The sequence below is a fragment of the Liolophura sinensis genome, chromosome 12 (assembly GCF_032854445.1).
Source record: "Liolophura sinensis isolate JHLJ2023 chromosome 12, CUHK_Ljap_v2, whole genome shotgun sequence".
Classification (NCBI taxonomy): Eukaryota; Metazoa; Mollusca; class Polyplacophora; order Chitonida; family Chitonidae; genus Liolophura; species Liolophura sinensis.
In genome coordinates, this window is record NC_088306.1 from 2,989,416 (window position 1) to 3,004,043 (window position 14,628).

Consider the following 14,628-nt stretch of genomic DNA (forward strand, 5'->3'; position numbering starts at 1 on the left):
CATAGACTTACGTGTCCTCTTCCACTGAGATTATTAGCCTCAACTATTCTACTTTCTAAGTCGGTTAAACGAAATTTTCACATCCCATTATGTAACGTGGACCTGCTGTCTTTTAACTTTGGTCATTTACTTCACAAGTGGTCTGAGTGCAATCTAACACAAAACCCTATATGGGGATGATTCAAAGATATTGACAATATGTGCTTATTCCTTGACAAGTGACACCAATTTATGCAATGTGGCCAATGATACAGACCATGCAATGTGGCCAATGACACAGGCCATGCAATGTGGCCAGTGATACAGTCCATGCAATGTGACCAATGACACAGGCCATGCAATGTGGCCAATGACACAGACCATGCAATTTGGCCAGTGATACAGTCCATGCAATGTGGCCAATGACACAGGCCATGCAATGTGGCAAATGATGCAGACCATGCAATGTGGCAAATGGCACAGACCATGCAATGTGGTCAAGGACACAGACCATGCAATGTGGTCAAGGACACAGACCATGCAATGTGGCAAATGACACAGACCATGCAATGTGGCAAATCTTTTTGTTTTTAAACATGTGCATGTAATGTCTGTATCGTTTAAATATCAGAAGACTTCATATTAATTAAATAATTACAGTGGGTTTCAATAGGCTTGAGAAAAGTTTATAGTGCAAATCATTATTAGATTACAAAATCTAAGTTCTTGCTCTGTGAAATATTAGGTAAAATACTCATGTTTTCAATATTCTATCTTGGAAAGACTTTAGCTGCAAGAATATGTACAAATGTGGTGTGTTATTAAATGACATGGCGTCGGTGCATGGGTATGTCGGTCCTCCGGTATGTCGGTACGCTGGTACGTCAGTACACATCTATGTCGGTACGTCAGAACGTTGGTACATGTATATTACATAACAAACTTAATTAATGTTAATTGCAGGTCATTGGTCAGACAGTCTGTGAAGTCAGAACTGAGAGAAGAGATACACAAAAACCAGATGGTACGTCTTCCAGTTGGGGAGGGTGTGGTCAGGTGAAGGGGGGAGGGGGGGGGGGCTAGTGGTAAAGGGATGGATGCCGGCATATTTTCAGATGGTTAATAAATTTGTTAAACTTTTTTCTTCTTCAGAAACGATGCTTTCTACAGGGTGATGTGAATTATGAGAATAATTTTGAATAATTTTCAAAAAGGGTCGTGTAATGTACTGTACATGTCTAGATGTACTACGGCTTCCATCTATGTTTATACGGCTTCAGTACTATAGTGTAACTGTACTACGGCTTCCATCTATGTTTATACGGCTTCAGTACTGTAGTGTAACTGCTGGGAAATTCATTCTGATTCTAGTCGATGATGAAGTTATTGTCTGTGTGTATTTCTTACATCAGTCCGTGTGTATGGGAAAAATTAGCTCTTAGATCGGTTGACCATGTTCTCAGCTTAATTTCCACATTCAGTGCTCTCAATTATTACAGTCACTAACCTGGAACTCTACCTTGTCACCTGTGCTGTCGTCAAAGTGTCATATCTGAAAAAAGACAAAAACATCTTTCCTGTTGTTTTTTTTATATTGCTGGAATGTATATGTGTGGTTAGATTTGTTTTTTAGTGAGTGTGTCTTCCATTCATTGAATTATCACTTCAGTGGATACATGTTCACTACTGTCTTAATATTTTTTTATACATTTCCAGGATTTTGACACATACCACAATTTGGGTGCAGGTGAATCCGCCATGTTCCTGAATGGTTTGCCTGTTGACCTTGAAATTTATGACATCTTCACCTTGTTAGGGGTCATGAGGTCAGAGGCCAAGGTCATGGAGGGACTTTTCTCATTGGGATTAAGGGTAAGTGCCAGTTCAGTTACCTTGAATCTAAATCTTGAACAAATTTGAAAAAGTAATTCATAAGATTTTGGGGATTAAAATGTATTATTCAGTTGATTGCACATAAGAATGTCACAGAAATTATAAAATAACCCACCCAGATCAGATACATGTTGCATTCCTGTAATATAAAAAATGTAAAATATTGTATGTTTTGATAAAGAATTACCCTTTCTGTAATCTGATAGATACATGTGATTGAAAGTGATTGGTTTTTATCCTTGTTCTTGGTGATGTATTTACTTAAAATTTGTGCATCACGAAGCTACTTTATTTGACTCTAAAATGCCCATTTGGGGTGCAATAGTTAAACATTACATTTGAATTGTACCTCATGGTGGAGACTTAAAATCTGCTCTTTAATTTGGGAAGGTCTGCTAGCAACCTGCGGATGGTCATGGGTTTCCCCCGGGCTATGCCCGGTTTCCACCCACCATAATGCTAGCCGCCGTCTTATAAGTGAAATATTCTTGAGTACGGCATAAAACACCAATCAAATAAATAAATAAATTAATTTGGGAAAATTTGTGTTCCAATCATATCTCTAATTTTGTAGTTTCCACAAATGCAAAGTATGTGTTTTGTCATCTTTTAACAGTGTTACTCATGAAAAGTTCTTGTTGATAGGGGGACCGTTTAAACCAGATGTTGAAATTAGACCTGAAAACAGAGGAGAGTTACGCCCTAGACACACGTCACAGTGCTGTACAAGTGAGTTTTACCAAAATACATTCCCCCGGGCTCTGCCTGGTTTTCTCCCACCATATTTGGCTGCTGTTGTGCATTCCCCCGGGCTCTGTCTGGTTTCCTTCCAGTATATCTGGCTGCTGTTGTGCATTCCCCCGGGCTCTGTCTGGTTTCCTTCCAGTATATCTGGCTACTGTCGTACATTCCTTAAGGCTCTGTCCGGTTTCCTTCCACCATGCCTGGTTACTATCGTACATTCCCACGCCTCTGTCCCCCAGGCTCTGTCCGGTTTCCTCCTACCGTATCTGGTTACTGTCGTACATTCCCCCAGGCTCTGTCCGGTTTCCTTCCACCTTATCTGGCTGCTGTTGTACATTCCCCCGGGCTCTGTCCGGTTTCCTTCCACTGTATCTGGCTACTGTCGTATAAGTGAAATATTCTTCAGTATGTCATAAAGCAACCGTCAAATAAATAAATAAAATATCTCATTACAACCCAGTCTTCTCATATGATTTGTGCGCGTTTTGTATGACATTTTTGGAGTTTCCTTGTGAACGATGTATTTAAAGAACTGCAGTTTCAGAGGCTCATAAAAGCCGTATGGTTATATCTTGAGGTTCTAATACTTTTTCTGCATTGTCCCTCAGAACATTAACGACCTGGAGAAAGACAAGAAGTACAAAACATGGCCGTCTTCCACTCGGGACATTCTCCAGCCCACATTCCCCGGAATGTTACGTCACATCGCTAAGAACTTCTTCAACTTGGTGAGTTAGCCGTAGCTGTGGATAAGGATCAGATACTAAGCTTGCGGAATTGTTGCTGTAAAGAATCTACTGAAAATTCACTGAATTTTTATGGTGAGGAAACATTTTTGACCCACAGTTACAATATTATTATTGTTGTTTTGGATAACACTTCCTGAATGTAGCACAGATTCTACATGTAGTTATAAGAGGTAAAAGTTTTCAGTGTTAATCTCCAGGGAAATGAGAGATAATTTACTAAATTTTTGTAATAATTTGACTATTTTCAGCCTAAAAGGCTTTAGTGTAAAGTTTTTGTTGAGCTTTTGAAGTAGTCACAAAACGAACCAAATGACAGATGAATCTGTCTACATTTTGTCATGTGTCATAAATGTGTGTGCAATGTTCTGTCTTCATTTAATAAAAGGGGCCCCCGTGGCTTAGTTGGTTAGCGCGCTAGCACAGCGTAATGACCCAGGAGTCTCTCAACAATGCAGTCACTGTGAGATCAAGTCCAGCTCATGCTGGCTTCCTCCCCAGCCGTATGTAGGAAGGTCTGCAAGCAACCTGCGGATGGTCGTGGGTTTCCCCCAGGCTGTGCCCAGTTTCCACTCACCATAATGTGGCTGCCGTCGTATAAGTGAAATATTCTTGAGTACGGCGTAGAACACCAAACAAAAAAAAAATCATTGAATAAAGAGCCTTGTATGAAATCAGGTTGATATTGTAATAACCTGCTTTTTTGAATCCGATTAAGAAGATATATTAGTCATAAGAAATTTGAATGTCACTTGCTTTGTTTTGACACTACCTGTCAACATTTTATAGGCCCTAAGTGGAAAATTCTTGAGTGTGGTGTTAACCAGCAAACAAATAATATATATATAAACATTTAATGCAACTTTTTTGTTTATCTGTAGGTTTTTATCGTTGATCCGATGGATAAGAACTCAAGAGAACTCCTCAAGATGGCTGAAGCCTTTTACGTTCACAGTGCACCAATGAGGTAGATTGAGAAATTTGTAGTTTTTGTGTTCGTGTTATAATCAGGTTATCAAACACTTTCAGGAAAAACAACAGATGTTAATTTTGGACCTCATGTCTGTATGTCTGTCAGGCTTTCATTTCCATGGAATTCATGTAACTACTCCAAATATTAATATTTAATGCAACCTCATATCATTTGAAAATTAGTCAAATCATGTAAAAGTTTGTAACAGTTTCCTTGATTTTGATTGTTTGCTATGTCGAGTTTCTGTGCGGTGACTTCTTCAAACATTAAAAAATTTTGATCAGCCCCTCCTGTGAATATGAGTCTCAGAAGAAAGATTGCCATATTTAAGTTCAGGGTATATTATCCAGTGCATTGTTGTTTCGCTACCAGACAGTGGAAATTTGCTTTTTGGGAGTGAGAGATGACATATTATGGTTCTCAGTGACTTACAGTCCTCTATCTTCAATGTTCATACAGTGTCGTGTTATAAAAAATAAAAACATAGCCAATAGCAGTTAAATTGTGGTGATTTATTTTCTACCTGTATGTTTTCAGGATTGGTATTATTTTTGTGGTGGATTTCTCCAAGGACACAAACGGGTTTATGGATGCAGGCGTTGCCCTCACTCGAGCCTTTGATTTCATCAAGACAGACGAGAAACCCTCCAGGGCTCTTTCCTTCATCACAGATGTAAGATTCACAACATTCAGGCTTTTTTCATCAGGGGTCCTTGACCTATTTTGTCAGAACAGTTTTAATCGTAAATTCTAATGCTTTGCAGCACTTTAACCTTTTAAAACCTTCAAAATCCTGGAAATTTGAAATAACTTTTCCAAGCTTTTAAAAGCCTGGAAAATCGGGAAGCTGCGGTTGAGTCTCGATAAGCCTTAGAATTGACAAGAGGTTACATGTAGACAGTTGTACTGGACTGCTTCGGTGGCCAAGTGATTAGAGTGTCGGCCTCGAAGTCAAGAGAACAAAGACTTTAAAAATGGTATGTGTTGCTGCCTCGTTTGGCGCCTAGCACTGAGAAGTGACAGCAAGGAAACAGGACTGGTTGGCCTGGTGTCAGCATAATGTCATTTTGGCATGATACTTCAGTGGTGGCATACACGGTATATGTACACACTCCTAATGACTCACCGGAAAAATTGTTAAGTACGATGTTAAACCCCAAGCATGCTTTCATTCATTCATTTGTTCTTTGGGCTCAACTATGGACAGACTCCGGAACAAAACTATAATGTGCTGTACATGTAGAATTTTCTCGTGGTGAAATTGGATTTGCAGGGCCTTTGAAATTTTAGCTTTACATACATCGTGCCTATGTTAATAAGGATTCCAGATATTCAACCGTAGTGTAAGTAACAAATACTGGTCGAGTGGATTGTCCTTTCCACCTTTCACAAGAATAATATTTATGGTATTCAATCTTTACTGTGCAATATTTTGTTATTATTTTGACAGTGTTATGATTTTGTGTATTTGAACAAGTTAAGTAATGTTTTTTTAGCTCTAGGCCTTCAGACTAACAAGAAAGTCATGTTTTAATTTTTTGTGACATAAGAATAGAAAAGTTTACTTTAGATGTATTATGACCTTATCCAACGTAACTCATGACCCAGGAGCCTCTCACCAATGCAGGCACTCAGAGTTCAAGTCTAGCCCATGCTGGCTTTCTCTCCAGCTGTACATGAGAAGGTCTGCCAACAACTTGTGGATGGCTGTGAGTTTCCCCACAATGCTCTTCCTGGTTTCCTACCACCATGCTGACTACCGTCGCATAAGTGAAATATTCTTGAGTACGGCATGAAACACCAGTCAAGCCACAGGCTCATATTTGAATTGAATGGAACAAATTGTTTCTTTTTTAACATCATGGCATCTAGGTGTGATTTAAGAAAAATGTGATGACAAAAGGATATCTAACTAATATGTGTAATATCACTTTTATCAGTGAAAAAAATCCTGGTATTTCACCTTTATATAAATAATAAATCCTGGTATTTCACCTTTATACAAATAATAAATCCTGGTATTTCACTTCTATACACATCTAAAATAATAAATCCTGGTATTTCATCTTTGTATAAATACTAAATTCTGGTATTTCACCTTTATATAAATAATAAATCCTGGTATTTCACCTTTGTATAAAATAATAAATAGGGGAATTTCACCTTTATATAAATAATAAATCCTTGTATTCTACCTCTGTATAAATAATAAATCCTGGTATTTCACTATATAAATAATTAATTCTGGTATTTCGCCTTTATATAAATAATAAATACTTGTATTTCACGTTTATATAAATAATAAATTCTGGTATTTCACCTTTATGTAAATAATAAACCCTGGTATTTCACCTTTATAAATAATAAACCCTGGTATTTCACCTTTATATACATCTAAATAATGAATCCTGATATTTCTTATTTATATATGAAAATAATAACTGCTTCTGTGCAATGCTCAGGTGTACCAGAAGGCAGGTGCTAACCCAGTCAGTGTGGAGGATGTCATTGCAGAGTTCAAAGGTCGCTACAAGGACACTGACATGGACATGGTGTTCGGAGACACGGATGATTACGATGATGTCCGACAGGTTTGGCTTGATGTTTTTTCATAAAATCTTCAACATGTGTGCTGCATAAATCTTCAGGAACTTGACTTTTTGCAATAATTTGCATGGGAAGGCACATCCTTGTTTTCTACAGTTGAATCACTGTATTTTACCTAAAGTGTGGCCTGTAAGAATGCGTTTTCAGAAACACACAAAGGCCTTAGGGTGAAATTCTTTGATTCCTCCGCAAAAGACTGACGCCGCCCTGTAGATAAAGAGGGAGATAGTTCAAAGGGAAATGCAAACACAAAGTTCATATTTAGACATTTACGCCTTTCAAGAATTAAGAAATTCTTTTTTTCTTAGAAGAATATTTTTCTTTAGCTTTGGTTAAAATTTGCCTAGGATTTGTTACCATTGTTTTAGTGTAATATAAGTTTCTAAATATACACATGCAGATTTTATTCCATTATGTCATAATACTCACAAGTTACAACATTGTGTGATGTGAAAATACAGTGTGCTTTAAAATTTTTTGCTCTTATTGAAAACTTACAAAATATCAGAGCTTCATTTATTCTTGAAAAGTTCATTATGTTTGAATTCTTAAAAAAGATATTAATCTAATTCCTCAACATTTTATGCATATGAAAGAGCAATTATAAATGGGATTGATGCACATTTTTAATTCGATTTTGAACTTGAATAAATATCTTGTACACATGAGAAAATGCTGAATTTTACATCACAAATTTGAATTTCCCAGAGCTGTGGTGACTTCCTGAGGCAAACAGGGCTCCAAGAGTTTCCGCAGGTTTTGCTGAACGGGGTCCCTTTGAAAAGGGAGAGTCTGAACGAGGATGGGTTTGAAGAGGTGGTGGTGACAGAGGTGCTAAGGGTGACACCCATTCTGCAGAGAGCTGTTTATAATGTGAGTACTTAGTGGTTCAGCACAATCATACATCTGAAATACACAAGTAGTTGATTTAAAGTTCACAAAAAGGTGGGTCAGTCAAATCAGATCAGGATCAGGCAAGATGTGCGACTTGAAAATAACACCACCTGTAACCTGTGCCGGAATTCTTATCCCCAACTAATCAGATGATTTCAGAATCCTTCCTTTCTTCCCCAGAAACTGTTCCTCAGTTATTTGGGAAAAAATTATCACCAATAATCACACATTCGTGCCTCTTGTTTATGCCTATTTTTTAGGTCAAAAAATGTCCCCAAAAATTGACAACACAAAGTCCTAAATTTATCCCTGACTATGACATTTTCAACTACATATAATGACCACCATGGCCTAGTGGTTGCATGCTGGCACAATTCAATTAACATGGGGCCTGTCGCCAATCTGATGTGTGTGAGTTCAAGTCCAACTCATACCATCTTCCTCTTTGGTATTACGTGAGAATGGCTTCCAGCCAGCACCCTGGGATTCCCCTAGTTTTTGCTCACCTTCCTCCCTCCATAATGCTGGCTGCTGTTCTATGAGTGATATATTCTTGAGTAAGGTGTAAAACTCCAATGAAATAAATAAATTAAACTACATATGTGCATGTACCTGCTCAGGGTACCACCCAGAGGTGAAACCTAGTTTGTCTTCAAACAGGATTTCTTTCAAACAGGGCGACTTGACAGACAACATGGACGTGACGGATTGGCTGATGGACAGGGAGAATGTGATGCCAAGACTCAACTCCAGAGTCCTCTCCCCTTCCACTCAATTTCTGGACTTCACAGAGAACATAGGTGAGATTGTAGCCTCTCAATTTGAAAGGCTCTTTCTCCCTGACATTAGGTGGCACTAATTTCTTCGCTCAGATCCGCAGCCACAAAATAAATTCTGTCTTGTTTGTTCTCCCTGTCTTGTGGTGTTAATTGCTGCAGCTGTTGGGGCAGCCACAAAATATATCCTCGCTGTTTTTTTTCTCTCCAACATCATGTGGCAATAATTACTTCAGCCAAAGAGCACAGGATAAAGTCATCTCACCAGATTTGATGGCAGGGCGTCATCACTGACCTTGCATCATTGTTTTTGACACGCAATGTAAACTACATGTACCTGTTGTAACGAGGATAACTCTGTATTGCACCTGACGTCAGTTTCAATGTAAGCTGAATACAAACCAAACTGCTCTCTCAGTGTGATCATTCAAAATTCTCATGTTCATCTTTGCACTGAGTCTGTTGGTATCAGTCTCAAAGAAATACATGTATTTTCGATGACAGCTTGATGGAACATGGTTTTCAATCAGTTTGGCTCTACCCTTTACCCATTGCATTATTTGTAGCAGGCTGTCTCACAATGTCCTCAGCCTGGAAAATGTACATAAATGTAAATGCAGTGTTTCAGAGATTTGTAAAATATTCCCAAGTCTTGATTTCATACGTAAAGCTGTGAATTTCAGAATAGAATTCTGCTCTGACTTTGCTGAACATTTCTACAAAAGTGAAACCTTTGAGAAAATAGCTTTCTGTGCTAAGCCCTTTTATATCATAAGAAAATATATTGAAATTCACCTGAAGAATTTACTCACTCAGTGGCATTTTCTCAGACCAAACCTGGAAATAATTGTAACGCTGGTGCAGGATATAACTTGTAAAATTTTCTCCTATCCACTTTATTAAAAAGCTAGTATGCTATTTACAAGGCAGTTTTGTCCTGTACGAAACAGATTGTCCCATGTCAAAATACTGGTTGATGCCGGACATTGTCCTTGTCCTGTACGAAACAGATTGTCCCATGTCAAAATACTGGTTGATGCCGGACATTGTCCTTGTCCTGTACGAAACAGATTGTCCCATGTCAAAATACTGGTTGATGGCGGACATTGTCCTTGTCCTGTACAAAACAGTTTGTCCCATGTCAAAATACTGGTTGATGCCGGACATTGTCCTTGTCCTGTACGAAACAGTTTGTCCCATGTCAAAATACAGGTTGATGCTGCACAGTGCCCTTGTCCTGCTGCTCATTTCTCGGCTTACAAGCTCCTATGAATGTGTTCTATCATGTGTGGCATCATGGTGTCATGAGGAAACCTATCAGTCACTTTTAATCAGTTTAATGTAAAAAAAAAAAAAAGATTGGGAAAAATTTTGTCTTTGTGCATCTTATATTTAAGTACATCTGCAGAGCTTTTCAGTAACGTGTGGAATGTTTTTAATAGATTCTCAGAAAACATATGATTAACATTTCGTTAACTTCAATAACATGTTGTTAAATACTGTTTGGCCATAATCTTTTGTTGCCTTTTTTTAGACGGTGATATTTTCAATTCTGAAGACTTTGAGCAGCTGACACCTTTGGACATGTCCTCAGTTATCGCACAGAACATGAACTACCTCGTCAAAAAGGGTAAGCAGTCCTTGGAGAGTACAAAATGCTACACTTTTTTTTTGCGTCCAATTGACTGAGTTTTATGATGTTTAATTTTTAGACATGTATTAGAACTTTGTAACAGTGTAAAGTTGATGTAAAGATGAATTAGACAAAGTTTTACAGAAAAAAGAAAAACAAATATAAAATTTAACAACTGAAATCATGGTTCATCCTGAATGAATGAATGTAGCTGTGTTTTTCTCAGTTTTCTTTCATAGCTCAAACTACAAACATAAGTGAAGAAAAAGAAAAGGAGAAAATTTTTGGATTATGCGATCAGTTTGTTCATTTCCAAGGCTTGGTATTAAAGCTGTTGAAGTCAGTAAGTAAATGTAGAATTGCAAATAGATTTGTCAAAAAATGCTTTGTATAAAATAATATGTGCTGTGAAAATTTTTTCTATAATTGACAGAAGATGATTCTGCAAAGGCTGTGACAATTTGGGTCGTGGCTGACCTGGAAACTGCCAAGGGGAGAGAACTGGCTTACTCAGCAATCAAGAGTCTGGTAAATTGATGAATGTGGATCTGCTTGATGGACTTAGTGAAACAGTAAAGATGATATGTAAACAGATCTCAGAGATAAAGCAGTTATCTTGAATACGCTGTACCCTGTGCCAGTTTGTCTGTAAACTGTTTATGTTTCATGTGCTGGGGGCCTCCGTGGCTGAAGTGATTAGCACGCCAGGGCAGCTCTATAACCCAGGAACCTCTCACCATGCAATGTGATCATTGTGAGTTCAAGTCCAGCTCAGGTTGGCTTCCACGCTGGCCATACAAGGGAAGGTCTTCCTGTAACCTGTGGATGGTTGTGTGTTTCCCCTGGAAAAACCTTCCTGCTGTTATGTTGGCTGCTGTCATATGAGCATAAAACACCAGTCAAATAAGTAAATGTTTCATGTGCTAATCGTAGAGGTGGGTGGTGAACCGGTGAGTGTGTGTGTTGGGGGGGGGGGACACTTGTACAGACATCATTGGTGCACACATCTTGTCTGCAGGCTGCATGCCACATGTCCGCAGACTGCATGCAACATGTCTGCAGGCTGCATGCAACATGTACAAAGGTGTAAATAGATATTCAATTACTGACCTTTCTGACCTCCAGAAATCTACACCAGAAATGCGGCTGGGATTTATCTTCAATCCAGTATCACTGGCTGCCAAGGAGCTCAACATCAACAAGGCTGTACACGTTGCCATGGCAACATTAAGTGGCCACATTGCCAAGAGCTTTGTCACCAAGTTAGTGAAAGAGGAGAATGTGGCTGCTCTGAACAGCGGAGCGAAAACTCTCATTGACCTGGAAGTCAACGTAAGTGATGTTCAGTGACTTGGGTGTTGCGTCACACTTGGTCTCTCGTGAACTAATTACATAGAGAATGTTGAAAAGTGAGGGTTGGATACTAGAAATATTGTCTGAATGAAAAGCGGAAATGATAAAACCCAAGAGGTGTCAAGAAGCATCTAGTGGGGTATCGCTTTCACCTTTCTCAAAAATACTTATGGTATTCAACAATCAATGTGAAATATTCCATTTGTTATTTGTATTTTGACGATATCATAATTTTGTGTTTCTGAACATGTTAAGCAAGGTTATTAGTCTTAGGCCTACAAAGACTTATATATGTACATGGGGTGGCATCGTACCTGGGAATGTAATTTACAATTTATGAAAATAATACAGATTTATGTGCTACTGTAGGGGAATTTGTTTACAGACAAAACATCAGGTGAAAACCAGCACTTTCACTTTCACTTTCATATATTTCAACCTAATATATAGGATGGATAGGAGTCATTGGACCCACTTGAAAAGACAGAGCAATTTAATCACAAAGTGAAAATACTTGTTTAACTTAGGAATCCTATTTTGAAGAATATAATCCAAATCTGGGTACAGATACAATGTGATTCATCCACTATCCTATCCCATGTACCTTTGTTTTGTTTTTCAGGGTATGGATATGAAGGCTTACCTGGCTGCTTTGAAGAAAGAATCCAATACGGTTTTGAAAAATCACAAAAGTTTTGTGGAGAAAGCAATAAAGTTTGACGTGGGCGTGCGGGGAGTAATAGCCAATGGTAGGGTGAGTGTCATCGGTAAAGTCTGCTCTGATGTAAACTAGTCAGCTGAGACACTGTGAGATCAGGGGTAGGTTCAGAACCAGTCTTGGATAGAGAACTTGTTGATTCCTTCTCACTCCCTGCTCTTGTGGTCTTGGTAACAATACTTGGCCAACAACAATTGCGTGGTTATTGGCATGGGATGGCTGAAGATCAGTCGTTTGCCTCTAGTTTTGTGTGCTTTTGTGCACGCCACAAATTTTTATAGTTTGTCAGTAATTTTACCCTGGGCACTTCTGTTCCCTCCACCCATAAAAGTGACCAGCATTGTGTACGTGAAAATTTTTGAACAAGCATCAAATAAATCATAGACTGTACATGTTCTGTAACTTTTTGTGAAAACAAGTAAAAGACTTTTTTTTCACTATTATTTATTAAATGTTTTGGTGTCCTGGTGGGATTGTTGACTGATAACACTTTAAAAATTGTACTTGTTGTTGCCTCGCTTGGTGATCAGCATGGAGGGGATAGAGCAATGAAACAGGACTGATTAGCCCAGTGTCAGTATAATATGACCAGGTGTGACCGTGTCTGGTGTCTTCAGCATGATACTTCCGTGGTCCCAGCACTTTGGCAGCACGAATTCGCCCTGCCCCAAGAAGGCAGTATATTTGCGCACACCTAATTACTCCTCGCCAGCAACAAATTGTTAAGTATGACGTTAAACCCCAAACATTTATTCATTCATTCTTATCTGATGTTTTTAGCCCACGTACTCACCTTGTCAATAAATCCCAGTGTCCTAATAATTTGACATCACATGAAACTGGCATACCATTCTCTGCACTGTTATATTTCTGTGTCATGTCACAACCTCTGGCTACAGCTGGGTTCACGCAGTGCAGTTTGTTGTAACGAAACAGGACTGGTCGGCCCTGTGTCAGTATAATGTGATGGGGTGGGTGTCATGTCTGGTGTCTTCAGATATTTCAGTGGCAGCAGCACTTTGACATATGGATTTGTCACTACCACAAGGCACAGTAAAAAAATCCAACAGATTAAGGTCTGTCAGCAACTTCCAGATGGTCATGGGTTTACCTACCCAGGTTTTCTCTCACCATATTATGTGGTATTAGTCATATGCCTGTAAGTGAAATATTCCTGAGTACGTCATAAAACACCGATGAAAATACTGAATAAATAAAATCAGATTGGATCAATAAATATTTTGTAGAATGTCCGTCTCTCATGTTTGGCAGGTTTTGGGACCATTTGGAGAAGATGAAAATTTTATTCAAGAAGATTTCACTTTGCTGGAGAAGTACACATTCCAGACTTCAGGCATGAAGATTCAGAGGAAGCTCACGTTTGAGGACACTCCCTGGCAAGAGTAAGAAGCATTTGTTCTGCCGTAATGTACCGATGGTTGTTCCTCTACTGATGCCTCGAAGCTGTCCTCCAGGCGAGGGCCCTGTTGGTGTTGCATGAAGTATCACCTGATAGAATTTGTCTGCTAGAATTGATTATTTTGTTTTTCTTGGGTCGATGTAGTGTCAGCCTGTTGAAAACTGTGGTGGTTCAAACTATTCAACTTGATCGATTCTCCGAAGTAGACACCTAGAGGAGGACCCTCTGAGTGTGGTATGAAGTGTCATCTAATAGGATTTGTCTGCTAAAATTGATTATGTTGTTTTTCTTGGGTCGATGTAGTGTCAGCCTGTTGAAAACTGTGGTGGTTCAAACTATTCAACCCTTAAATACTTGATCGATTCTCCGAAGCAGACACCTAGAGGAGGACCCTCTGAGTGTGGTATGAAGTGTCATCTAATAGAATTTGTCTGCTAAAATTGATTATTGTGTTTTTCTTGGGTCGATGTAGTGTCAGCCTGTTGAAAACTGTGGTGGTTCAAACTATTCAACCCTTAAATACTTGATCGATTCTCCGAAGCAGACACCTAGAGGAGGACCCTCTGAGTGTGGTATGAAGTGTCATCTAATAAGATTTGTCTGCTAAAAGTGATTATTTTTACTCTTGGGTTGTCACCCTTATGCGCTCACTGGATTCTCCAGATCAGTCCTCCAGATGAGCACCCTGTTTATGACATGATATGAAGTGTCATCTGGTAGAAGTTGGCTTGTAAATTTGATTATTTCCCTCCTGTCAGGTGGATTTGAGGGCTGGAAATAAAGAGCAGGACTAGGACAGTGTCCTGCACCAAATAGTATGCTGGCAGGAGTGCTTTGTGCAGAACGAAACTGCCGCATACATGCATGTAAAATTGTAATTGTTTTTTAATTA

The 14,628-nt window shown here is 38.8% G+C and overlaps 1 protein-coding gene across 1 annotated transcript in view; it reads left to right on the top strand.

Moving 5' to 3' along the window:
* The window catches only part of LOC135479216 (UDP-glucose:glycoprotein glucosyltransferase 1-like), a 65,019-nt gene that overhangs the window by 24,716 nt on the left and 25,675 nt on the right, over positions 1-14,628 (top strand). The window contains exons 10-23 of the mRNA XM_064759009.1: positions 943-1,003; positions 1,696-1,851; positions 2,518-2,601; positions 3,225-3,344; positions 4,244-4,329; positions 4,873-5,008; positions 6,798-6,926; positions 7,651-7,815; positions 8,513-8,636; positions 10,147-10,242; positions 10,679-10,773; positions 11,371-11,577; positions 12,221-12,352; positions 13,589-13,719. Coding sequence (XP_064615079.1) covers positions 943-1,003; positions 1,696-1,851; positions 2,518-2,601; positions 3,225-3,344; positions 4,244-4,329; positions 4,873-5,008; positions 6,798-6,926; positions 7,651-7,815; positions 8,513-8,636; positions 10,147-10,242; positions 10,679-10,773; positions 11,371-11,577; positions 12,221-12,352; positions 13,589-13,719 — 1,722 coding nt within the window. The remainder of the gene's footprint in view (positions 1-942; positions 1,004-1,695; positions 1,852-2,517; positions 2,602-3,224; positions 3,345-4,243; positions 4,330-4,872; positions 5,009-6,797; positions 6,927-7,650; positions 7,816-8,512; positions 8,637-10,146; positions 10,243-10,678; positions 10,774-11,370; positions 11,578-12,220; positions 12,353-13,588; positions 13,720-14,628) is intronic.